This window comes from Gavia stellata, chromosome 2 (genome assembly GCF_030936135.1).
Source record: "Gavia stellata isolate bGavSte3 chromosome 2, bGavSte3.hap2, whole genome shotgun sequence".
In the NCBI taxonomy this organism is placed as follows: Eukaryota; Metazoa; Chordata; class Aves; order Gaviiformes; family Gaviidae; genus Gavia; species Gavia stellata.
The window spans coordinates 71,783,171-71,809,522 of record NC_082595.1 but is presented as its reverse complement, the minus strand read 5'-3'; the positions used below and the strand labels follow the sequence as shown (position 1 = coordinate 71,809,522).

General features: G+C 43.0%; 1 protein-coding gene across 4 annotated transcripts in view; it reads left to right on the top strand.

Moving 5' to 3' along the window:
- Positions 1 to 26,319, top strand: part of ANKRD6 (ankyrin repeat domain 6) — a 34,743-nt gene extending 8,424 nt beyond the window's left edge. Inside the window, exons 2-15 of one of the 4 annotated variants that reach the window (XM_009809309.2) lie at positions 1,740 to 1,838; positions 10,051 to 10,149; positions 10,718 to 10,816; positions 14,239 to 14,337; positions 15,316 to 15,414; positions 17,192 to 17,290; positions 17,526 to 17,603; positions 18,434 to 18,538; positions 18,790 to 18,927; positions 19,289 to 19,465; positions 21,519 to 21,671; positions 22,247 to 22,360; positions 24,134 to 24,245; positions 25,724 to 26,319. In XM_009809309.2, coding sequence (XP_009807611.2) covers positions 1,740 to 1,838; positions 10,051 to 10,149; positions 10,718 to 10,816; positions 14,239 to 14,337; positions 15,316 to 15,414; positions 17,192 to 17,290; positions 17,526 to 17,603; positions 18,434 to 18,538; positions 18,790 to 18,927; positions 19,289 to 19,465; positions 21,519 to 21,671; positions 22,247 to 22,360; positions 24,134 to 24,245; positions 25,724 to 26,298 — 2,046 coding nt within the window. In that variant the 3' untranslated portion in view covers positions 26,299 to 26,319. Of the gene's footprint in view, positions 1 to 1,739; positions 1,839 to 10,050; positions 10,150 to 10,717; positions 10,817 to 14,238; positions 14,338 to 15,315; positions 15,415 to 17,191; positions 17,291 to 17,525; positions 17,604 to 18,433; positions 18,539 to 18,789; positions 18,928 to 19,288; positions 19,466 to 21,518; positions 21,672 to 22,246; positions 22,361 to 24,133; positions 24,253 to 25,715 lie in introns of all 4 variants that reach the window. The other 3 variants (XM_009809308.2, XM_009809310.2, XM_009809311.2) reach the window with 3 other exon arrangements.
- Positions 26,320 to 26,352: the final 33 nt, after the last annotated feature.

The following is a 26,352-nucleotide window of genomic DNA, read 5'->3' as shown; positions in this document are numbered from 1 at the left end:
ACATCTTGTCCCCAGCAGTTCTGTGGATTTCAATGCTGGCTTTCCTTTTTTGCTCTGAAGAGGCTGAATTCCCAAGGCTTTACCAACTACGTGGGTATGGGATTTGCTGTGTGAAAACAATCCCGTCTTGAGCTTGGTTTTTTTTATTTAGTTGAAGTAGCTTTCCCACTGGGGAAGTTGCTTAAAACCTCAGAAAGGTGGTGGTTGCCTTCTGCTTACTTCAGGCCACTAGTAGCCAGCCAGTTCTTGAGGTGTTTGCTCCTTCCATAGCTGATCTATTAGGGCTGTTTATCTTCCTTTGCAGGGTAAATCTTTGGGTGGAAAAATAGACAATTGCAGCAGTAATGAAGAAATAGATATATAATAGATACAGGTGAAGAGTAATGTAGCACTTCTTTATCTCGTAAAATGCCTGGTGAAGAAAATGGGATTCTTTGTGAAAATACTCTGATTTTAGCAATGGCTGGAATCCTGTTTTCCTAATTGCAATGAAATAAAATTTGTAATGAACATTTTTAGTCTTCCTGTTTAACTGTTCTTAAGGTGTTTCACTCACTTTTCATGTTGATGCTTTGAGATTTTTTTATATAGATATATAGCTGTAGATACATGTAAACACACACACACACTTCCTAGAGCAGGAGTTAATTCTTGACTCTCTCCTTAAGAATTTTCTTTTCAGGTTGTATGGGTTAAATTTTTAGGGAATCACTTGTTGTAGTTCTCCTCTGTTGCCCAGACTGCCTCTTAGAATATCCTTCCTCTTAGAGCCTCTTTTCACATGGATTCTTATGCCTCTTTTTGGAGAAGCAGCCTATTCCCCTTTTCCTGAAATGTTTCATTTTAAACTCTGCCGAAGGATGATCAAGTGGGGCTCAGTTACAAGTAACTATTGTTTTCCTCTTGCTATTTCACTTAGATTTTTGGAACTCATTTGTTGGGGACAAGCTATTTTTAAAAAAAAAATTGTTTTTACTCTCAAATGTCAATTTTTTTTTTCTCCTAAAGCCATACATCATGTATCCATCTCACTAATTAAAGCTTTTCTGTCTATCTGTTTATTAGTGAACTGTCCTTGATTACACTGTAGATTAAATTTCTCATGACTGTTTTATACTCTTACTTTCATGTGGGTTAGAGCTTGATAATGTTTAAAAATAAGTGTTGTCTAAAAAAACCTGACAGATCTTTGGCAAAATGAGGTTGGTTGTTGTACACATGAAGTCACTTGGAATGACTACAAGTCTTCCATTCCTTTTGAGGGGAGCATCTATCATACACAACAGTCCAGTAATTCTTGTTTCTGTTGCAAAGACGGTACCCATTACACTATATGAATTAGCCTGCTATTGCAACTTTGTTGTACAGAGCAGATTTGAAAGCAGTTGACAATTTTGCACTCCAGAGGGACAGAAAAAAAAGGGTTATGAATTCTCTTTAGGCCTGGACACAAAGCCAGGTCTGAATTTGTAAGGAAATACTCTTACGTGAATATAATATCCCTTTTGTAGAGTATCATCGGGATAAACCGAAATGTTGCAGAAGGGGGAGGAGAAGTTTTTAGCATACACAAAACTAAGATAAAGCTTTTGGTACACTAATATATGCCAATTGCTGCTATTGCAGGCTTCAGAGAGAGAAGTATGAACAGAAGAACGAGAAAAAGAGGATAAAATTCTGGTCAACAATCAAGCATAAAAATTCACCTTGAGGTATTATTATTTTCTTCTCATTCATAGCATGGCCGGACCCCTCTGCATCTTGCTGCCCACAAGGGTCATCTCCATGTTGTCCAGGTTTTGTTGAAGGCAGGCTGTGACCTGGATATTCAGGATGACGTAAGTAGATACAACCTTCTTGCTTGGGGTGGAGGGGAAGAGGTAATTTGCAAATAAGAGTAGACCTTCACTTCTTTGAAGTACGATTAAATGAAAACAAAATCTGCCTCTGTATTTTCTAATTTGGAATTGTAACCTCTAATTTGGAGATGCAAAACTGCATGGGAGACGAAGTAAAATGTGATATGTTTCGATGAATATCTTGGTCCTTGTGCTTAAGAGCTCTTTATAAGAGCTCTGGTTGCACCAGGCTGGTGTGAGTAGCAGTGGGAGTCATCGACTGCCTTTTAGTGCAGAAATGAAATAAGAGCTTGTTGTACCACATGGGAACCCACTGGAGGATGTCAGGTAGGGGACACGATCTGTTGTGATGTTTACCTGAAGTGGGAGATGCTTTTTGTGTAGACGCATGCTGCAGCATAGAGAGTATGGAGCAGCTGCCTGGGGCACTGCGTGGCATTGCAGGGAAACCATCCCGTTGGCAGCCGTGGGGTGGGGTGGTCACATCTGTGAGGCTGTTGTGTGGTGAAGCATCAGCACAATGAAACCAGCTTTCAATTTAGCAAATAGTAGTTTGTCTACATTTTGTAAAATATGTAAGTTATTCGAATTTCTCAGTTTTCCATAAGAATAGTTTTAATCTTGGACTAGGCTTTAAGGCACATTGGAGTGACCGGTAACGTGGTTTTAGTTACCTCACTCTGATGAACAAAGGTGTAGGCTGAAATGTTCAACAGCAGTTGAATAACCATGACTTCTTCAGAGTCACTGCTAAATTCTGATAGCACGTTGGAACAAGTTTGAGGAAGGGTTGCTTTTGTTCCCCCTGTAATAAATAAGGTGAAGATTCTTCAGAGGACCTACAGGTCCAAAGGTGGTTAATAGAGGCACCTGTATGACTATTAAAAGGACACTGGAAATGTCTAGGTGCCTTTTGAAAATCCCCTTAGGCATTTGGTTGCATCTAGAGAGTCTTAAATATCTATAGAAATTGGAAAACTGGTTTTCTTCTCTGCATGAGTAGCTGCTTCCCTGTGAGACTTGAGCAGTCTGTCTTACAACCTTAGGACTGGGGTACTGGTGCAGCCAGCTTTCTACTGGGAAACTTGTTTTTCTAGGAAGAAACTTTGCTTCCTGCACTCTGTATTCTTTCCCTATGCCCATCTGTGAAATGGAGCAGATTTGCAAGTGTAATGGGAGTATCAGTTTATTCAGATGTATCCTGAGTATGTTTTTCGTCTTCTCCCAGCAAAAATTATTCATCAGGTATTTAAGACAAAATTGCAGGTACTTTACAAGCACAGTCAGTTTTCCTGAGAAAGAGCAAGTTGCTGCTCTAAGAATGCAAGAACTTCCATTGATTTGGTCAGATTGGGTTTCTGTGAAAACTGGTTTTTGAGTGAAGTCTGGGGTTTTTTTAATCCTCTAGGAATAAAATCTAGGCTGTTCATATGTAAACGTGATAGCCATAATGGAAAAACAGTAAATCGGTGTTTAGCATCATTTCAGTTTGGCAAAGAGTCTTGCACTGTAGAAATATTCAGCTCGTAGAAGACCAGTTTCACTTGCCTTGCAGCTTCTCAGGGGCTTTGTTCACGACAACTGAATACCACTTCTAAATGTGTTGACTAATCTGAACAGAATAGGTGCATGCTTGATCCGCAGATACTGTTTCTTTAAAATATATTTTGATTTTAGCTCTGTATTTAGTATTAGTAATTTGTTGGGTTGAGGAGAGCCTCAGGAGTTGCTGAGTCTCAGAGGGTGTGTTTGGATTTGTATTGGAGGAGGAGGAAGGCTAAAACTCCAAATGAAGATTTTTGCTTGTGAAAGGTATTAACTAAAATATTTCTGCTTTCCTTTTACATAGGTCTTCAAAGAAGGTTCTCTATTTATGGTTTCTCCTTGTATAATTCATTTTTACACTTTATTTATGTCCCACAGAGTATGTTCATATTCTCTTTTAGGTGCAATCTATTGATTATGCCTTCAGTCACTTTTACTGTATGCTTATTTGGCAGTGAAGGCATCTTAGTTTCAAGTGTTGATTAACATCTGTACGCTTCATTGCTGTTTTTCAGGAATATGGATTTAGGTTCAGAGATGAAATCACTCATGAGAGTGGGGAGTATCATATTTAATTGAAAAGTAAATTACTTAGTTGATTTTTGTCTGTGGCATTGTTGTGGTAACACAAAAAAATCTCCAGGTTCTAAAAAGATCACCTATATTTTATTTTTCTAAATAACAAGAGAAACCTAAACACATTTTATTTTGGAGTTGACTCTCTTTAGCTAATGAATGAATGCAAGACTAACTTTTCATCTGCCACATGATAAGCAGAAACTTAAAAGTTGCTAAATGTTGTGGAGAGATTAAAACACTCACTTCATGTTCTGCAGATACATTCTTTAGAACATGGTAAAAGCCGTAAGAATTAGTTGAAGAATGACCTCCAGTGGCCTGGAGTGGGATTATTATGAATTTCAACCGGTGGAGTCCAGCTCTGTAGAGTACGCCACCCCTGGAGCTAACTCTTTCCTTCTCTCTGCCAAAACTGAAAACTCTTACTGGGATCCCAATGCCATCTCTGAATGGTCAATGAGTATCCATACAGCACACACCTCAGAAATAGTCAAGGAGAAAGTTGTCCCGGTGAAGGCAATCAAGGACGAAAAAGATAAGAGAAACCAGAAGAGAAAGGCTAGGAAGGAACCTAGAAGATCAGAAAGAGAGAAGGAGGTTAGAAATCTTGTGCATCAACCCTGCCTTGAGCTTGACGTCTCCCATGACTGCATGCTGCGAAACCTTGGCCTGGCGGTCTGGCTTGACCAAGCTCTTCTGCGGTGCATGACTGCATGGCGGGCTTTGCGCTGGGTGCTCTGCATCAAGTTTCCTGCCGTGTACGCGCTCTCTGAAAATCTAACTGGGAAAACAAGTTAATTTAAAATGAAGGCCCAAGGCCCCAAAACTTCCCTTCTGAAAGCTCCAGTTTAAGAAGCAGAAAATTAATTTCAAATGGAACAACAACCTAGGGTTCATAATCATTTATAGCTGAATGTAAATATGCAAAGTGGCTTATTCCTGTACTTCCATTTCAGTCTCATTTAAGCTCTAATTTTTTTCGTTCATGATTATTTTCTCGTGCCTTGATCACTTCTGCTGGTCATGCATCATCATTTATCGTTCAGAGTGAAGTTCTTACTGTGTGTCATGATGACTGCCTTTCTTCAGCAAAGAAGGAGGAGAGCAGCACAGTGACACTGAGAAACACTAGGGCATGTTCAATTGCCTTTGTGTACAGCTGCTTTAGAATATCCACGTGTGCTTGTATGCTCCTGCAAGTATTTAACACTTGGTTATATTTTAACTTTAAAATATTTTGAACTTTCTACCATGAATTTAGTGGTTTGATTTCATAGTATAAGACTTTGCAAGTGCTGTCCAGCACTTTGTATCAGGGATTGAAGGCATGAGTTTTTGCTGGGTTTTTTGGTGCAATTCTCCTGAGGCAAGACAGTTTGTTTGGTGATTCCTGCAAACATGGAAAGACAGCGAGGAGGCCAAGCGTGACACTGGAGAGGGACTTTAAAGGAGATCGTACAACCGATGGATGCTCTGCAGAACAGGAGTGTGCAGGAAAACAAAATATGGTGGTTATAGTATTTTTTATATCAGAGAAAGGAAAACGTAACATGTATTACAAACTAGGGTAAACCAAATCTTGTTAAATTTGGGCAGTAGAGTCTATAATAGAGACTCCAATAACCCAGGAGACCTGGCAGAAGTACTACTATCTACCTGAAACCCTTTTGTCAGTTGCTTGCGTTGTTTCCTTTCCCTTGGGGTGAACTTCAGATGTAAAACAGATGCCTATCCAGTTCCTAGGTGCTTGGTTCCAGTGGTTGCATCCACTGCTTTAAGTTAGTCAGCAAATGAAGACACTTGAGGAAGTAATTGCAAACACCAGGACACTGAGCAAGCACCACTGGCATAGCCAACACAGTGCTAAAGGAAAGGAGTAATGCTAAAATCCATAGAGGAGGTTGAGATTTAAGTATCTGCCTTTCTTCAGGGCTCCCAGCCTGTAGCCCTTTCCTGAAAGCAGGTGTTTAAGCCCTCTGTAAAGAGCGTGGTTTCACCCTTTGGAAACATACCTGTTGGTGCTGGGCCTGGCTGTGCAATAGCCCCGTTACAGTCAAGCGCGCGGGGCGTGTAGTCTCTCATCCTCTGCACCAGGGGACGTGGACTCCCACCCCGGTCTCCCACCAGCATCTCCCACTCTTTAGCCTAGTGAATACGGATGTTTTTCTTAAAGATGGAGTGCTTTCAAGACAGCAGCACTTTCATGGCAAGACAAGCATGGCAAGACAACTGTAGTCTCTGGGCTGCTGCAGAAGATCCAGCGGCCATCTCCTTCGCTGGCCTTGTTCCAAAGGGTGGTGGGTGTATCTGCAACTTGCATGGAGCTTCTTCCAGCAAGCGTGCAACGAGGGTGCTCACAGAGCGAGAGGAGGGGAGATGGCTGCGTTTGGGGCTGCAGCAGTGCTGGGCATGTGCTACACGACAGCCTCCTCGGTGCCCCGACAACTGCGGTGCCCCGTGGCGGCGTGCAAGCCGAGACGTCCGGGGCGTTGGAGTGGAAACGGCTGAGTTTGAGTTGCTTTCAGGGCTAGGCAGCAGCTGAGGAAGGGGATTTAAGACACACCATTGTAGACTTAAGTGCCTTACTTCCACCAAGCCTCACTTAAGCATCTAAGTGTCTTTTTGGTTTCAGCCCATGTCTGCATTTAGGCAGACTCTGTTGTTTCTGTCAAGGTCACATTTGCGTGACACAGCACTCGAGTTACCTCTCTTCATTGCTACTGATCTGTGGTCTGTTCCTAAGGCATAAATCACTTACAAATAGGATCGTAAGTTGTGCCCAACATAATAGTCTGGGCAGTTAATATGCATTTACCGGTGCAATTTCTCTCTGAGCCTCTGGAACAGCCCCCTAATGCCTTGCTAAAGGCAGAACTCCAGTGAGCGCTTTCAGGGACAGTTATTTTAGCAATTAATAAAAAGATACATGAGTCAGTGATTACACTGTCTGAAAATTCACGCCATGAAAAAAATATAACTCATTTGTTTAATCTGACTCCATAAAAGGCAAGATAGGCGTTTGCTCCTCTGCTAATGGGGAGGCAAGACAGGTTAGAAACGCAGCGGTGCAGGCAGTGTTATCTATAGGTGGGCCACACCATCTGTGTCTGGGTCGCTCAGCGACTCGGACGCAGAGGCCATCACAATTTGGTGGTTCAGCTTCCACAGCACCTTAAGCAGTTTAAGGTTAATGTGTGTGCTGAGGCCTGAGGGAATGGTCAACCAGGCCCCGTCCTGCTGGCTGGAGGGCCTGGGGGTGGTAGGGACCTTCACCAGGACGTTGATACCTACCATCTCTTCTCTGGCAGGTGCCTCAGTCCAGGTGAGGCAGGGTTTGAGATACCCTTTGATACTCCCTGTTATGTGGATGAAGTATTTGGTTACCTGGTCAGGGTGCTGGTTGGACCTTACTCTTAGATGCTTGGCTCTTCCCATGCTTGTATGGGGAAGATGTCAGCACTAAAGCCCACACCTTGGGCACGAGGCAACTGAGCCGGCCATCTGCAGGACTTGTGTCCCTTCCCCTACCCAGGTTTCTATTTCAAGGACCAGAATGCAGTACGAGACAAAGCCCGGGCATGGCTGAAGCCGTCCCAGTGCCACTCTGCAGCCCCAGCACATGGGCTGGGCTCCCCAAGAGAGACCTGCTCCTGCAGCAGTGAGGTGTGCTTCCTGCTTTCCAAATACCTGTTTGTTTTTAATTTAACTGAGCTGCCATTAGAAGCAGCTGTCATATCTACAAACCCAAAACAGCTGAATGGCCTTTGACCTCACTGCAATTACTGTGATGGGCTTGGGCTAACGACAAGAACAGCCTTGATTTTAAACTGGCCCAGAGAGAAGATCCTTAATTACAAACGAAATCCGATACAATCCATTCCTGTCACCAGTTTGGCCTTCTCCACCATCAATTTTCTGGACTATGAAGAAGCAGGAACCAACCATTCATTGTTCAAGCTCCATCTATTGCAATGGCAGATGTCATCTTGTGTAGTCTTTATTGTAATATCTTCTGTAGTTTTGCTGTTGCAGCAATACCAGTTGGCAGGGATAGGTTGATGAATTACTTTCCGCTTCATGGTAGTCAGATAAAATGACCTTGGCACTGTCCACATTACCCAGTGGCTGTGCCAGTCATCAGTACCATGCACTATCAAAAGAGGCTGTTATGTTCTTCCCTGGCTTGTTAGCAAGCAGATTTCTGTGCAGTAGTAGTTACTGGAAACTATCCGACACTTGCACTTGTGAGGTGGTATATTTTGGACATTCTCCATAGCATTTTTGTTATCTTTGAATTTGGAATAAATACGCAAGTTCAGAGAACTGGCACTGCTGTCAGTTTTCCAATACTTCATGTTTTTCTGTAAGTCCCAGTTCCTGGAACCATTATTGTCTTTGGTCAAAATCTCCTAAAACACATTTCCAGTCTTAATAGGGACAAGAACAAAAGTAAGAATCTGTGACCTCTAGAGACAAAACATAGATGGCAAACTAAAAAAAAAAGCCCTCAACACAATTTTTTAAGATGAACTTCATGATTATAAGCCAATTTAATGATTTACTGGTGGAGGCAGTTGGCGTTACAAGGGTTACTGACAGGTTGTGGTTGGCAATGCTCATTTTTCACTTACGGATTAATAACTATTTTGGTGTTACTAGCACAAAAGAACCCCCCCCAAGAGCAATTTTTAGGTCAGCTACTAGTTGCCTTTGAGAAGAAATTATTCAAATTATCCAGTTAACTAAAGACTTGTAGACTGTAAGACAGAAAATACAGAAATTCCTCTACTTTTAGTATTTAATATAATGTGGTATTATCTGATAAAGTTTTGTAGCAGAGAGATTTTATATCTATTTAGGACTAGCTTCCTGCAAGCTCTTTTTCCTCAGGATGCACTGCATATCTCTGCCCATGTGTTTTTGGTGACAGTTATCTAGATAAGCAGAAGTGGATTGGATTCCCACTGTGTTTATTCATCCCCCAAAAAGGCTGTGTGCAGCTTTGAAGCTAGTCTTTGTGCCTGGACTCAGGCTGTGCTTCAGCATTGCAGGTTCAAAGCAACTTCAAAGGAAAGCCAAGACCAGTTTTTGTGGCAGCAGTGGAGCTACTGCAGCTCATTTTCCTACCAGTCGGTGTCTTACATCCCTACACACTGCTGCATAAATCCTCCTATTCCCCCTCTTTTATCACAGTCTCACCAACATGCACATAAAAATATATAGATTACCCCTGATGGGCAGGGCCAGTAGTTTATGTCTCCCTAGTCTTCAGTTTCTGGAAGGCTTGTAGAAAATTAATCTTGGGCTCTCTAGCTCAGCAAATGAGTTCAACAGTTGTTAGAGGGGAGACAGACGGGCAGTCAGACAAGATGACTGCATCAGCATAATTTCTTTTGGAAACTTGGCCATAAAGGTTGCTGCTATATGGCAGGTCAATGAGAAACGAAAGTCGTTTGGACCTCAAGATTGTTCAGTTGCTTGAATGAAATAAGTTGATGGTCTTTCAGTTGTGGTCCTCATCATAAAATTGCCTCCACTCTTAGCACTAATTGATAAACTTATCAGAGGCGCTGAAGAGACCGATCTCATCTCATGCTCCTTATCCTAAGCAGGGCTGATGAGCAATCAGAGCCAAAACAGGAGAGCCTCATCCAGTTAGTGTAAGTACTGGAGGATCATTATGATGAATTACGACAGCCTGTAATTCCCTTTAGTTCCCTGCAGATACTGTTGATTTTTAGACACGTAGTGCCAAATGTGTTGGATTCACTGCCTTCTAATACTACCATATTTTTAGAGTGCTTCAGTGCATATGTGTCCCAGTGTAGATGGGACTGTGATGACTTGCAAACTTCTGTGAACAGTTGGTTTGTAGCTCTCTGATACTTTGAATAACTTCATTAATCTTGGAAACTTTAATGGTAGTTGTTTATGGGGACTGTTTTAAAAGGCAGCTTAGATTTAACAATATGTGTGTTGAAGATGCCCCTGTGTGTGTGGTACGCATTTGCATTGAGTCAAAATGAGGTGGGAATGGTACCGATTACAAATTTGCTTCTTTTTGCAGGGTGATCAGACAGCATTGCACCGGGCTGCTGTTGTAGGGAACACCGATGTTATAGCAACTCTGATTCAAGAGGGGTGTGCTTTGGACAGACAAGACAAGGTAACAGGCAAAAGCAAAGTTCTGTGTGATGGCAGCCTTGCCAGCCAGTAATATTAGGGTCTCAGAGAGAAAGTTACGGTTTACACTCCGAAGTAAGTAACTGATGCTTTGAAAGTAATTGGAACAGTTACACTGAAAAAAAGCTGTACCATCTCTTTAATATAAATTGCTGATTTAGTTATTTTTTTATATCAGGCTGGTAGGTTTTGGTTTAAGAGTCTGTTCACGGCTCGTTAAGGGAGCAATTAAAGAAATGTACAGGCATACTGTGTATGCCCTATGCAAAACACTGCACAGTTTCTCTTGATTATTGCAGAAACTGAGAATCCTAGGCTGTAAATTTAGTTTGGGAGTAAATATAACTAATTCCAAGTTCTAAACAAAAGAAATAACAATACTTTTACCCTCTTCTAAAAATAAAATAGAAAATAAGCTAGGAGGAAAGGAAAATTATTTACTTTTTAAGTGACCAGCTGGGGCATGCAGCTTCTGCGTTCTGAATGTAATGTTACTCTGCGTGTGGACACAGTGCAGTAACCTTCTCCTCTTGTGTGTGCGTGCTCTTCAGGATGGGAACACTGCTCTTCATGAAGCTTGTTGGCATGGATTCAGTCAGTCTGCCAAAGTGCTCGTTAAAGCAGGAGCCAACGTTCTTGCCAAGAACAAGGTGAGACCCATGCAGGAGGAGCTTTCCGTTCTGGTGTAAGGTGGCTGATTCTCAGCACTGGAGATTTCTGGCCATGGCATTTCTCAGTGGGTGGGGGACCAGATCCTAGTGGGATTTTTTCTTCTTTTTTAGCATTTATTACGCCTGGATGGTTCCTCCACAGGCATTAGGAAATTCATATCTTGACAGCTGATGCAGGAGGAACTCAATAGTGCGTTGAATGATACATTAATTTCAACTGAGGAACACTGCAATTCCTGTGGAAATCTCCACTGTGCTCTAATTTATACCAAGCAGATTCATTGTGATTGGTGTGATTTAAAATGAAAATGAATTGTACTACTAGGAAAATGACATTCAAAATAGATTTTTTTTTTTAAATTAAACAGCCAAAGGAATGTAAGCCACAGAGGGAAAAAAATAGTGTATCTTTTGTTAGAAAGTTCTTCCTAATACATTAGGGTAGGCTCTTACCAAAATTTTATAATGAACCTGGATTATGTTCCTTTTGGTATTTATACCTTGAGAGCAGTTTAGAGGAAAGAATAACAAAGCAAGTGGTTTTAGTTCCACTCTAATTGTAATACCTGTGGGAGACTTCTCGTCAATTCAATAATTCAAAAGTTAATGGAATAGTCTAAGAAATGGCGGTAGCAGCCTATGGTGTGAGCTGAGTCAGGGTTTGGACTGCTGTGCCATATTGGTAAACGTGTCTCTAAAACGACAACTGAAAGGGGCTAGTGAAGAAAGGAGACAGCTGGCCAAAGTCTAAGATTTTGAGTAAAAAGGCATGTTGCTCGTGTATGTATGCTGTGTATATGCATATGCTTGTACAGTTGTCATCACTTTGTGGTCTGTAATTACATAATCTTTGATATTATTTTATGTGTATTCCTTCTTTTATATTGTTCCAACTTCCAATTTTTATTTTCTGTAATTATTTTTGCTGTAGTGTTCACCTAGATTTGTATCCAAGGTACTTTAGAGAACTTCCCATGCTTGACTTTGTAGTCTTGTGAACCATTATACTCCTATCCCTGGATATGCTTATCTATGTGTATACGTATATTTCTGTACAAAGGTGTGGGCTTAAGATGCAAGTCTGGTTATCCTGCATGCTTGGATGCCTCAGGGTATTAGAAGATTTAGCTTACAGTACAGCGTATGTCAACTGCAGACCTTTCTTGGAAAGCATGTGCACAGAATAGCTCTGCAGGGTTGATGTCTGAAATATGACTGGCAGGCTTTAATACTGCATGAACAGCTCCTGCAGTGGTCTTTGATGTCTTACCCGCGCAATCCTCTCCCTTTGCATTTCACCATTTGGGTGTTTTTTAACGGACAGGATCTTTTCTCAGGAGCCACTGAAAAATGCAGGAATTGTGCATGCTTGCACACATGCACGTGTTTTACCCCTTTTGATCTCAAGAAAAATGAAGAGCTTAAGTCTACTTAATCCCAAAATGGTTTCTCTGGTCTCTCAACTTTTTTATGTTGCTGGTGACAAGGCATAATCTTTCTGACAGCTTTTCTGGCAGCCAGGGCTGAGTGCCATGTGCAGGAGCACCCTACGGGATGTTGACTTACACCTGGGCATCATGCAATTTTGGCTGGATGGGACAGATACTGGCTGCTAGATTTGCCAAACCCTGCTAAGCAGCAGAAGATGGGAGAGATTTGACTTTATATTTTCTGTAACTCCTGGTTAATATCTCCTGGGACTGCTTGGGGAACGCTTGTACAGATGCACTTCTTGCAGCACAGCACCTTGAGCACAGTATATAAAAGAGCGATGCAGTTGAAGACAGCTTCTATATTAAGTGAAATGCAGAGGCCAGACAGGACACTGGGAATTTTAAAGGCAAGTCAGGCAGGCATTTGAGGAATGGCACAACACATGGGTAAACCACCTGGGTAGCCGTATTCCTGGAGATGCAGTTTATTTTCAGTCAAGGTGGCTTCGTAAAAACTCTACCGTTGTGATAGATCATCCCATGAGATCAGTTGTAGCTTTCTTGTTAGATGCTCTATCAGTCTGTACATTTCAATGAAGATTCAGTAGACCAGTGAAGATCCCCAGATCAGTACAATTTGGACCCACTCTCGCTCTCATAGAAGCTGGTGAGAGGTTTGTCACCCCATGGGAGATGAGCCAGATGAGCCTGCTCTGTGAGCCCTGACCCCAGGCAGTGCACAAAGACTTCTCCCAGCATTGAGGTCCTTGCCCATCACCTACTGCACAGGACCTCTCAGCCTTCCCACCAGGGCCAGCCTTCCAAACAGCAAATGATAAAGACATTGCAGAGGCTTTTCAGAGATAAACCCAGGTGGGAAAAAATTGACACTTAAATGCAATTTAGCTGAGAAAGAAAATGTTTGTGTCTGCCACAGCTGAGAGACTACATTCAGGCCTGAAATAGTCTGTAATGTGGAACTGAAGACCTAAGACCACATCTAAGAGCTGGCTTTTTGTAATTCAAACCCTGCAGCTTTGATCTGTGTCTTGAAAGCACGGGGGACAAATTAAAGGACATAATCAAGGTGAACAGGCAGCCTAGTAAGCATGGGAAACCTTTTTACCTGAGCTGATGTAATTTCTATCTCCCAAGAGCCAAAAACCCCAAACATTTTCAGGCCAACAAAAGCCAAATGCTGCTAGAAAAACTTGTCAGACCGATAAAATCCTTCACAGTGTTAGAAAGACAATATGCAAGCAAACTCTTCTTTGATTTCTGTCCATAAAAACTGCATGTTTGCTTTTTTCAGGAACCTTAGCATGTGATTCCCTGGGGTTTGGGTGGCTTTTTTTTTCCCTTCTCATCTTTGCTGGAGACTGGTGTGCTTTCTGAACATTGACGCTTCCTGGTAGCCTAAAATCTGCATCTTGCCCTGTGAGAGCACCTACAGACCCAGCCAGACTTGGAGCTGGTTTGTGTTATGATTGTAAGGAAACAGAAATCATTGTGAGCCTCGTCTGCCTAACACCCTGCAGCAGTCGCAGACGGCTTTGCTTGAGATCAGAGATGCCGTGCCGTGGCAGTGTGTTTCTTTGTGTGTGTGCATGGGGGAAACCTGAAACACAAGAGTTGTATTTCTTTAAATTAAATTCTTGATAGTGCTGTTTGATATTAATGAACCAGACAGTTTTTAGAGTCTTTGCTTCCTGCAAACAGACTTGAGCAATGCAGATACCATTAGACTGTCCAATTGCTGCCTTTACTGTATCTCAGATAAATAATTTATAGGATGAAGAGGTTATTTCAGTCTCCAGGTTTATTCAGCTCATGTCTTTGGGAAAATAGCAGCGACAGTTTCCCACCCCTGGGTGAATCTTCTTGTGGGAAGACCTGTGCGGTTTTATTTTTTAATGCTTATGTCCAATTTCTAAATATGGCTTTTATATTTTCCTGTATTTCTCTAAGGCAGGTAACACACCTCTTCACCTGGCTTGCCAGAACAGCCATTCCCAGAGTACTCGTGTTTTGTTACTTGGAGGATCTCGAGCAGACCTCAAAAATAATGTGAGTTTTGAAAAGAACGTGTTCATTTTTATGTGCCTTTGTTTTAGCTGTATTGCTTTAACTTGTAGAAATGCTTTAAGCTGTGATTTTTATTAGAAATGTTATTGAAAAAACCACTAACAAACCATTGTATACATCATGTACAGGAATGCTTTTGATAGGACTGAGTGATGCACTACTTGTACCCATCTCTTGAGTGGGGATGGGAGGAGCCAAAGGGGGTTTTGCTCTTGTACAGGCCGAGGAAGCTGTTCCTTTGCTGCTTTTTGTGGTCCTGATGGCCTGACCCATATACTGTCGTGCAATTCTGCAAAAGAGCTCCTGTCTCAAAAAGATGGACGTCTTAAAGGAGTTTTGTGCCAGAGCAGGGAAAGCCTTCAGATGTGCCCTCGCTGAGACAGATAATACATACTGTGTATCTGTCTGTCAAATGAGGTAGATTCAAGGTGACTTCAATTTCAGACAGCTTTCCTCCTATGTTATAATGATTCTGGCATGACAAAGGAAAAAAAAAAATCTACAAAAGGAAGCCAGATGGTTTTGTCCCTGCTCGATAACAAGGTGGGCAGAAGCACGCAGAAATGGAAACCCATGGGGCTCTGCTCCCAGTCCTAGCTGTGCATGTGCCACCCCTCGTGGGGATGCTGCTCTGGCTCCCACTCCTCCTGTTTTCTTCATTATGTGTGACACTGAGTGGGGTTTCCAAATCACATTGGTTTGGGTCAGAAGAACAGGTATCATGTAAAAATGTAAATCAGTTTTTGTAGTGCAGTAAGCCATCATTTTATAATTCCAGTATTTCCCATCAGTGGTTAAAGAATTCGTGCCCCCACCTTGCCTGATCCCAGCTCTTGCTAAACCTTCCCACCCATGATAGTAGATTTTTGGTTTAATAGGATGTTTTCATCCCAGAACACCATGACAAGTGCAAGCTTTCTTACTGCAATTACATGCTCAGAGCTTTGTTTCTGTTTGCAGGCAGGAGATACCTGTCTGCATGTGGCTGCTCGTTATAATCACTTGCCCATCGTTAGGGTGCTGCTCAGTGCTTTCTGTTCTGTCCATGAAAAGAACCAGGTCAGTGCATGAACCTCATTGCGACTCTACACCCTTTGCATACGGCTAGTTGTTGGAAAGAGGGATACCTACCCAAGGAATCCCACTCTACTCTGTGTTTCACTGTACCACCAAGTGCCTGAGCTTTTAAGAATAGCCTTAAAGTAATGGCATATCAGTGGTTTATTATTTTGCCATCACATTTGCATCATTTCTTTAAAGCATTGCCTATTTATGAGGTTCTGCAGTCATATGTTGGTGTAGAAAGGGGGTTTGGGACAGGGGTAGTCGTGTAGGGGTAGGGGTTGGCACCCCTGAGTCCTTACCAGTTCTGTGCAGAATGGGACTGGGCAAGAGACTCAGTCATTTTATGGGGTCCCATTTTCTCCTTTGTAACTAGGTTTTAATGATCCTACGGCAATTACAGAGACATTGTGAAGCAGAACTCACTAATGCTTAGATGCTACAAAAGTATGAATTTCTCTGGAATACTTTTCTTTGCTGTATTTTGCAGTAGTGGGAATTAAAAAGACATAAAAGTGAAGAAAAAGTATGCTTTAAATTGAAAGTAATGATCAGTCTAACCTAGGATTAATCATCCATAGTTGGTTTATAGGGAAGTAATTGATTGCTGTACCTATAGCAGAGCCTGATTGGGTGGTAGAAGGAAATTAATTTAGTACATTAAAATGTGTTAAATCTGCTAAATAAACAGATTATGTGGTGCTTAACCACATCGTCTCGTGTTCCTGGGAAATTTTCCATGTGTAGTTGAGGATCATAAAGGTATTATCTGATCTGATCGTTTTATCTTGTTTCTTAGATATGAGATATTACAGCAAACAAAATAGGTTTCAGCATGTTAAATTTACTATGTAATTTTATTTGGAAATGAGTTTTTTAACTTGCAAAATGAGCTACTGAATATTAGGATTAACTGGTGTGAACCTGGCATAGAGAGACACCCCTTTCCTTCATTCCCCAGCACTACCCAAAGTTGTCCTATATTTGCACATACAATGAATTTGTTTATGAATATGCCTCATCCAAGTTAGCAACAAGCAATAGATTTCCACCAGTCTCGAGGAGATCTCATTTTCTGAAGGCAAAATGCAAGGCAAAGGGGACAGGAGGGCATTATATGCACGTGCCCGGTCTCCCTTGAACAGCTGCTGGCTCTGTAACTGGTGCCCGAATCTGATCACAGCTGTCTTCACCTCACTGCACCTGGACAAGAGCAGGGCAGTGTGTTAGTGCTGGACCCAAATCGCCTCCTGGCTTTGGTCCAAAAACTGTTTTTCTTGAGGAATCTCATGAAGAGAACACCAACCATCTCGCTGCTGGTACTTACCTGATTATTTTTGAGTAATGTGATACATGACCACCTGCGCACCAAATAATCAAACCTGGAGGGAAAAAAAAAAAGAAGAAGAGAAGATTGTGGTGGGAAAATTGGTTCTGCCCTCAGATGTTGTATCCATATGCTGGCCGTAGAGCTGTGCTGTCTCCAAGCTGTCGTGTGTCACTCGGTTTAGTTAAACCAGATCACCAGTGCCCCAGCTGCATTTCTCAAAATTAGGCTGAAGTAGGTCCTTGCCCTGAAGTAGCTGCTTGCCCCCTCTTGTCCCCTTCCTCCCAACTCTGCTTTTTTATTGACCAGGCCTTATTTAAGCTTAGTTGTTGCATCAGTAAGTGTAGGCTTTTTGACCTCTAAGCATCCTTTAGGAAGCTGTGATTTCGGCAGGGTGAGACCCCAGGATGTGCATTACACGGTTGTTTTCTGCTTTCTAACTTTCAGGCAGGGGATACTGCACTCCATGTAGCTGCTGCTCTGAATCACAGGAAGGTGGTTAAGCTGTTGCTGGAGGCAGGGGCTGATGCATCCGTCGTCAACAATGTAAGCAGGACATGGAGTTTCTTTGGTATTTTGGATTAATGCAGACTCCCTTCAACACTATTCATAGTGTTGGTAGAAAATATTTGGGTGTTAAAGTTGAATTAAATCTGGGTAAATGGAAGCAGTTAGTCAGTTTACTCCTGTGCGCAGAGCACGTACTAACCTTGGGTGGAGAAATTCCACATTTCCAGTAGCTTGTGTTTTGAAGGAAATGCCATTTTCTTTTTCCTCTCAGGCAGGTCAGACCCCTCTAGAGGTTGCCAGACAGCACAATAACCCTGAGGTTGCGCTCCTCCTCACTAAAGCATCACAGGTACGTTACAAATCTCTCCCCAACACATACATACATATGTTGCTGAGGCCAGTTAACCTTGAGAGGCCACATCCCCTGGTCCTTAATCTTCTGCTGTGAAAAGTGCCTGTGTTTTTGCTGGCATTGTGTGCTGGCCTCAGGTCTATTTGTGTGGAGCCTTTCAGCCCCCAAGCCCAGGAAGGTGTGCAGATTAAGCCTCAGCATTAAGCGCTGTCAGAGGTCCCACTGTCCTGACTGGCAGAGGATCGAGCAGTCACAGGCACTGTTCCCTGTGGTGGCCCAGGGGTTAGAAAGCTGCCCTCTACCCGAAAGTTCCTGGATTGTGTCGCTCTGCTGCTTGCTTCAGACATGTCCCATCCCCAGGATGGTTGCTCGCACTGAAAGATGCTTTGAAATGGGGACAAAATGTCCTGTTTATACTCTGCTGCTGTGGGTGAAATGCTACAACAGTCTTCAGGCCAGAAGGCACGTGGGAGGGCTCTGTATTCTGGCATGAGACCCGGCGCAATCCCTGCCCTGCTCCTCCTTGTCGCCTCTGCATGAGGAGGGCTGGGCTTGGCTTGGCAGCCAGCCTAAGGACAGAGAAGGACCCAGGAGGAGGTTCTCACCCCTTTGGGTACAGGAAAGTGCCGTGATGAACTTAGCTCAGTGGTGGTGTGTTTTCACAGCTGTGAACACCCGCATTGCTTGGCCCATCAGCATCCATCTGGCAGTGCACTCTCCTTTATCCACTGCCTTTTAGTAGAGATGAAAAAGGTCTGCTCTATTACTTGGCTTCTGTGGTAGGAAAGAGCGTGACATCACTGAGTAACAGTGTGGTGTGCCTTCAGGTCTTGCGCTTTAACCGTGGAAGAAGCCTCAGGAAGAAGAGAGAGAGGCTGAAGGAGGAAAGGCGAGCTCAGTCGGTACCACGGGATGAAGTGGTTCAGAGCAAGGTACAGCCCGGCATTACCAGCTGCATTTGCTGCGAGGAGAGAGTGTAAATAAAACCCATCAGGACTAAAGCTATTTGGAGCCATCACTTGTGCATGACCACAGCAGCTGTCTGAGGCAGTCTGTCGTGCTTTGCTGCTGAAGAGTTGCCCACTTGTGTGTGCAGAGCAGTTTTAAAACTGGGAATTTGAAGAAAAGGCACCTTTTCCCCATCTCTGCAACTGCTCTGAACTCGTGTCTTTGCTTCAAGCAGGGCAGCGTCTCAGCTGCTGATGACACGCCAAGCAGCGACCAGCCACCGCAGAGGAAGAGCGATCTGAAGGATGAGCCCCGGTCAACCTCACCAGATCCCAAAGGGAAGAAGAGCAAAAAGAAAAAGCCAAAGGAAAAGGTATGAGTAGATTTAAAACTGCAGAGAGAGGGATAGTTGTTGAGCAGTAGTACAGGTGTCCCTTCGGCGTGTCGGTGAGTCAGGGCAGCAGCCCCACCATGCTCACGGGGCAGAGGTAGTCTTCAGTCAAAACCGATTTCTGGTGGGGAAGTTCTGCTGCTGAGGGTCACGTGAACCAGATTTGTGCAGAAATCTGGTTATTGTGCTGACAGACACCAAGGTTGTGGCCAGCCACTGCAGCTGGATTGGTGTTCTAATCAGGTTTTTGCTGTAATTGTCACAATGGATTTGTCCCGTTCCCACCAGGAATAGTTTACTGGGGGGTCATAGATAGGAAAAACGTTGTGTGTATTTTATGCAGGTTTCAGCACTCTCGGACCCCATCTCCCCAGCTGATCAGCAAACACTCCCTCGGCCCCAGCAAAACGTGCCTAAGCGCAGAAGTAAACATCACTGCTCCTCTCCACCCCCTCCCCATGAGGTCCGAGCCTACCAGCTCTACACACTCTATCGAGGAAAGGATGGGAAGGTGATGCAGGTGAGCTGGCCACTGCCCTCGTGGAGGGAGACACGGGGAGCAGCACTTGGAGTTGGGGCACAGTTAGCTAATGGATAGAAAATGCAGTTGATTAACTGCACTCTCAAGGGTATGAAATCACGACTGTGGATTTGTTTTCCTTGTCTGGGCTTCAGCTGCATTTTGGCCTGAAGTCTGCTAAACAATAAGCTGCTTTTGTGTGTGCTAAGAAGGACATACTTAACTAGTTTTGATCTACAAGTATTTCCTTTTTGGAGATAAGGTGTGAACAGTGATTGGAAATGACACTGGAACTTTTATGACACACTTGGAAATACTAAGATTTCCAACAGGAAATGCAAAGAGCTTTGCCAGTGAAAATAAACGAAAGCAGTGTGTGAACACTGAAGCTTACTACTTAAGCCAGAGCTTGAGTATGCTTAATACATTTTGTTTCAATTCTGTTTATTGCAACATGTCTTTGGGGATTCTAGGATTACTGGTGGCAGGAGCTGTGCAGAAATGGATTCACAAATAAACCTGGAGTTACCAGCTCATGTGCATTTATTCCAGTTTAGAGACTGATATTTTATTCATTTTATTACGCAAGTATTTACCAGTACACATTTATAAAAAAAGCATGAAAACAGTCAGCAAATTGTAGACATTGTAAACGTCTATATTGCTGTTTTCTTAATATTGCCCTCCTGTACCTCTGGGAGGTCAATCCTTTCGTTTCCTTAGGTTCTTACATGCATCCAGCAGCTCTCCTCAGTCCCTTGCTGTAGTTCAGAAATTCAGCAGATTCTGAAGATCACTCAAGTCAGACTTCAAAGGTTTTACTGGCCATATTTCCCAACATCTCGCTTTGTAACGCTTGGGAAATTTCCAGACGGGGGCACTATGGGATTATCCCAATAGCTGACATCAGGAAGGATGGAGGACCTTTCATATGTTAAAAGGAGTATCTCCCAGCCCCGTAGGATCTGATGGTAGGAGGATGGGCCAGTAGGAAGGACTTGGGGAGCAGGAAGAAAGGTGCAGAGAGTGGATAGGATTTGTATACAAATTCTAATCTATTCACAAAGATTATCTTAATAGAGCTAGACTCCCTTATAGTATTGCCTGAAATACATGACAATCCTTTCTCCCCTTCTTTTTTGTTCCTCTGTCTTCTTTGGTGCTCTCAGGCCCTGAAGAGCAAACAATCTCTTAAGTACATGTATTTCTGAAGCTTTCTCTAGCGCTTGCAAACCACCTGCATTCCCCAGCCAATTTGTGAATCAGTACTGCAGGCCCAAAGGAGAGAGGGAGGCTCTGCTGCAGACAAGATTCAAAGCAGCCACTTTGGGCTCCTGACTCACCCCCTTGAAGGAGCCAATTTCTGCCTGTGGACTGCAGAGGAAGCCGATGAGGATTAGCTGTCCTTGCTTAAGGGAGCCTTTTGTGACCGTCTCCCTGAGAGATTTAAATGTGGTCAGTGCAGCTCCCCTTGCAGAGGAACCTTGGGACGGTGTTATGCAGGTCAAAGGAAGGCAGTGGTGTGCACAGCAGATAAGGGTCAGCTGAATGCTGAATGGTAAAGGCAGACAGGAACAGTGAGACCTTGCCATACAGTACAAAAAAAAAGAAAAAACAAAACCCAAAAGCACATTAGGTTAAAACACAAATGCACACAACCACACACATCCACAAAATCAGATTTTTTTGTACAATTCAGAACTACAGCATCAAGAATCAAGACAGAGGCTATAGGCCTATAACGTGGTATCCCCTCATACAGCGCACAGTACCACAGCATACGTGATCTGAGCTCATTGCTGCTTGTAGCCCCAGTGAAATCAACACTGCTGTGAGTTAGGATGTGTCCATGTAAACCAGATCAAACCTCTTCTAGTCTGTGCTTTTCCAACTAATAACCTGTTGGCTGAGCTACTGTAGGATGTTATCTGGAGGGTGACATACAGTACATGGTACAGAAGAGCCCAAGACTGACTCAAGGAGGCTGTGATAATGTTCCAAGTGCACTAAGAGGGCAGCAGGATGTAGCAAGTAAATGTATTACTCCTTTCAGGCACCGATAAATGGATGTCGTTGTGAGCCCCTGATAAATAAACTGGAGAATCAGCTGGAGGCAACGGTGGAAGAGATAAAAGCTGAGTTTGGAACAATACAAGATAAGATGAATGTTAAGCTGGGCCAGATGGAAAGCAAAACTCAACATCAAGTAAGAATATGACCTGGAGGTCTGCTTGGCACATGACTATTAGAAACATGTCCTAAGCTTAATGAATATTTTCATTGTCATGATTCATTTATTGCTTCTTGTGTTGTAAAAAGGAACCTGAAAGGTAATACTCAAGACCAGGGAACTGTGGCATTCCACGGGGATCTAGTGTTGCAAACTAGGGTCCTGAGAAAAACACATTTAATGTGTTAAGTGGCTTGCAGTGCTCTTTAGACAATAAATCTAAACTGCTTGAGGCCCTAAGAGGGAAACTTAAAAACAGAAGGCAGTCCTACAGCTGGTTGGTTCGTAATTGTAAAAATCCTTCTTGCTGAATTCCATTTACACTGAGATTCAAGATCCTCTAAACTACTTTTTCATTTTTAATGTAATTGTTATTCATCAATAATTTTGTGATTGAACCTTTTTGCAAGCTACATCTAATTGTAGTTGGCAGCATTCCTAGAAATGAAGGCTGAAAGACAGACTGTACTTTGACTTACAGGATTCACAGATGGGGGTTTTGTTTGGTTTTTAACATCATCATCTCAGCTAAATTGTGTTGTTTTCCACAGCTCCGTGTTTTAGATAAGCTTATGGCTGAGCGGCTGTCCGCAGAGAGAACAGAGTGCCTTCACCGCCTGCAACAGCACACTGAGCTGGAAAAAAATGAGGGGGAGAAACGGCAGGTAGGGCTTGAAACAGCTACTCCCTGTTAGCTCAGATGGATCAGCTCAAGAGTTTCGTTCCAGCAGGCAGAGAGAATATTGGAAATTTATCATCTCATCTGTTGAAACAGGCAAAGGAATGTCAGAGAACAAATGACTCCTATCCACCACCTTAATCTCTAAACAAAACTTATAAAGCTTTTGCATTAGAAGTGGGGAATGTGAAATCCAGTCCCACTGTCATAATTTAATTTGGTGGGTCTGAAGTGTGGGATCTAAAATAAAATATCTTTTTTCTAACATAGTGCTTTGCAAAAATTCCTGCCGCTAAATTTTTTACAGTTGTGCTTTCAGCTTTTGCTTAGTTAAAGGATGTCTGCAGGAACATCTGCAAATAGGAACAGAGGCTTAAGATCTGTGTTGTTCCTTTTAGTCCTTATCCATTTGGTTGTGCGCCCTGGGAATCTCTCCCTTCTCTGGCTGATCTTTTTTCCCCCCCATGTATTAAAAGGCTGCAGTTCCTCCCTCTGACTTTGGCAACAGCGTACCATCTCCAAGGTGTGTATTACTGCCAATAGGCAAGTTCTTTTTGTATGCTTGTTTAACCAGCATTACAAGAATAACTGTTCCTGTGGAGATCCAGCTCTTGCCCCTCTAGCTTCTGCATAAACTCACCATTAAAACATGCTAAGAAATTTCCATCTCTTAAAAATACCAATTATTGGTAAAAAACAAAAATACCATTATTGGTATTCTTCTAAGAATTGAGAAATACACTTTGTGCTCGTAAAAGGTCATGACTTTTTGTAAGATAGTTCCAAATCTGTGATAAAAGGCTGGCAGCTGTGATAATCCCAGCATACACTACTGATCAAGATACTTCAGTCTAACATCCCCAAAGCACTTTTCTCCAAAGAAAAATACTTAACAAACTAAGGCAGCTTTAGTTTTTATTTCATAGTAAGAGACATAAGTATTATATTGGCTTCTGAATGTGTGGGCTTGTGCTCCATCTCCTTGTAATCTCCATTTAAGAAATGAGATACTGGAGTGATACATCAGGTGAATTGAAATTACCATTAAGTGGTATCAGCTGTTCCTGTTCTGTTGGGTCTAATTGAAACTACTGGAAAAACTGAGTTGGACTTTACTAATTGCATGGATTAAATGTCTGTGTGCATAGGAGGGCCTGACCTAAATTCATGATGTCATATGAACAAGAGAGTAAAAAAGCTACTCATATTTTAAATGATTACTGGCAAATGCCTCTGCAGCTGACGCTTATTAAGCACCTTTGTAATTTGAAAGCTGTTAGTAATTTATCATTTAGTTGGACTCATCTTTATCACCAAATGGACAGAGGAGCAGAGGTTGGTAATGGTATATATAAAGCTGTGTCCCAGAAGTGTCTAATTTGAATTTCACTCTTAAAAATCACAGCTTTGACCACATGTGATGTTCCTTGCACCTAGCAAGTACCATTGACTGTATGATTAAACAAGTCAGCTTTCATCAGAGGACTTAGAGTTGCATTTGAAGTAGCACATTCAAGTCTAAGAGGGAGGGGGTAGCTTAGACTAAAGAGGGTGCCTTTCATTAGCTAATGCATAGTTCTTCATCTTTTCTGATTTGCAGTCCTTTAAATATTCCCAGTGGCAGCATGCATATCTGTACAGGGAGTCTAAGCCCACGGATGTAAGGCTTGCTTCTCTTTGTCCCTGCCACGTCCCCAGCAGCCCAGGAACCATAGAATCTAATCATAGGATCATCTAGTTTACAGTCTCTTTCTCATAGATTTCCTTGGTCGATGAACTGAAGACTTGGTGCATGTTGAAGATTCAGAATCTGGAGCTCAAGCTTTCTGGAGATTCCAGGTCATCAAGACCAAAATCAACTTTGTCCACTTGTGAGTCTCTCGCTGAGACCCTGGATACTGAGAACAACCCCCACAGTGCCAAGGACTGTAAAGTTAACCAGCCCATGCTGCAGTCAGAGGGCTCCCACCAGCATTCCTGTATCACGCTCCCAAATAGCCTCTCGGAAGATGGGGGAAGGACCAGAGTCCAGATGCCAGAACAGAGCTTTGGGCAACATTTTTGCATTCAACAAAACGGTGCATCAGGTACAACCTTGTCAGGTACTCAGATGTCATATTCATTCAAAGGCGAGCTAATTAACTGGGGGATACTTGTATTAATACCACATATTAGTTTTGGCTGTGTGTGCTCTCCCCCATCCATATGCATAATGTCTTGGGATTAGGATACACTTCAAGGCAGCTGCTGGGAATGTTGTAAAATGTGGTTGGGTGGAATTCCAGTGGCTCTTCCTGATGCTTCCATGTCACTGTGTCTTTGAAGCCAAGTCCTTTGATGCTCTGAATAACTATGTTTTCTGAAATTTCTCCAGCTTCCCACTCAGAATTGCTCCCACCCCATTGTCTGTCAGGAAGGTTGCAGATTATTCAAAGTATACTGAAAAATGTGTATTGTATTTAGTGCTTTTCAGATGTATGGAACCTATAATGGCACGGTGCAAGGATGTGAACCTAAAATACTCATGTCCCTTCTTAATATTCAAACTGCAAGGATCTAGAATAAATCTCTCGCTTCTTCCTCTTTCCTTGAACTAAAGTCTGTTTAATTATTAGTTTATTTGACAAGAACAAAACCAGCTGAGAACATTCAAGCCCCTTCAGGGATCATGGCCACCCAAAGATATGGAAGACCTTGGTTCAAGCCACCTCTCTGTGCTTGGCCAGGGAAGCTTTTGAGGAAAAAAGAAATGGGCAGAATGCCCAGGTCTCCACAGCCAAGGAGAGCGCTATCAAAGCCCTGGGCTTCTATAAAATACATTGTATGTGCCCCCGAAAACACTATGCAAAGTGAACATACATGGTCATGGATACCTCATCAGACTAGAAAGGCAGAAGACCACACACGAGATCTTGTGGCAGCATGAGTGTGAGCTATACTGCATTGAACAGTTCAGAAGCATCAAAATGTGTTACCTTTGCAAAATCAATGGGGCTTCAATTCTTGTAGAAGCAGGGGGTTGATAAATATCAGCAGACATAAACTACTGTGGGAATCTAGCCTGATCTTTGTTACACGTCCTTCTGGAGAAGTCCTTTGATTGTTGTCAGTCTGTAGTCCCACAGCTGCAATGCAGTGCCTCTCTGCCTGAGCCAGCTTTTCTCTTTTAATGAGTCTTTATTACATCACCTGACTGTGAAGATGTGATAAACTAATACAAGCCTCTACAATGTACACACAGCATAGTACATGGGAAACCGCATCATTCATCAAACAATGAGGATTTCTGAATACTAAAACAAATGCCCAGAGCTTTTCTAAATACATATGTATGTATTTTATTCTGTAGGTACAGAGCAACAGTTAATCGTTGGTGGACCAGTTTCTTCTTCTGCCCTTGCTCAAGATGTCAGGCCAAAGGACAAAGCTGTTAGTGCCAGCACATTCCACAGGTTCCAGCAGGAGCTGCCCTCCTCTGAGCTTTTGGGCTCCAAATTAAGACACGTTAAGGTTCAAGCGGCTTTGCAGCCCTCGACTGAACCTGCGAAGACTGAACCACAGAGCGGCTACTTCATCGACAAAGGAACTCAGACAAAGAAGTCCAGCAAAAGCGGGCAGTCGAGGCACAAAGCTCTGCACCACGCCGGGGCACATCAGAGCCAGGAGCAGCAGCCTTCTGCCCTGCCTGCGGGACAGCCACCTGCCCCTCCGCTCAGAGACACCTCCCAGGCCCTGGAGATAACACAGTACTTCTTCGAGGCCGTTTCCACACAGATGGAGAAGTGGTATGAACGGAAGATAGAAGAAGCCCGGTGCCAAGCTAATCAGAAAGCGCAGCAAGACAAAGCTGCGCTCAAGGAGCACATTAAAAGCTTAGAAGAGGAGCTCAGCAAATTAAGGACTAAGGTGCAGAAGGAGAGCTAGCAGTTACCAAGCAGGTAAAGACAAGCAACGGGACTCGTTCTGCAACCTGCTGTA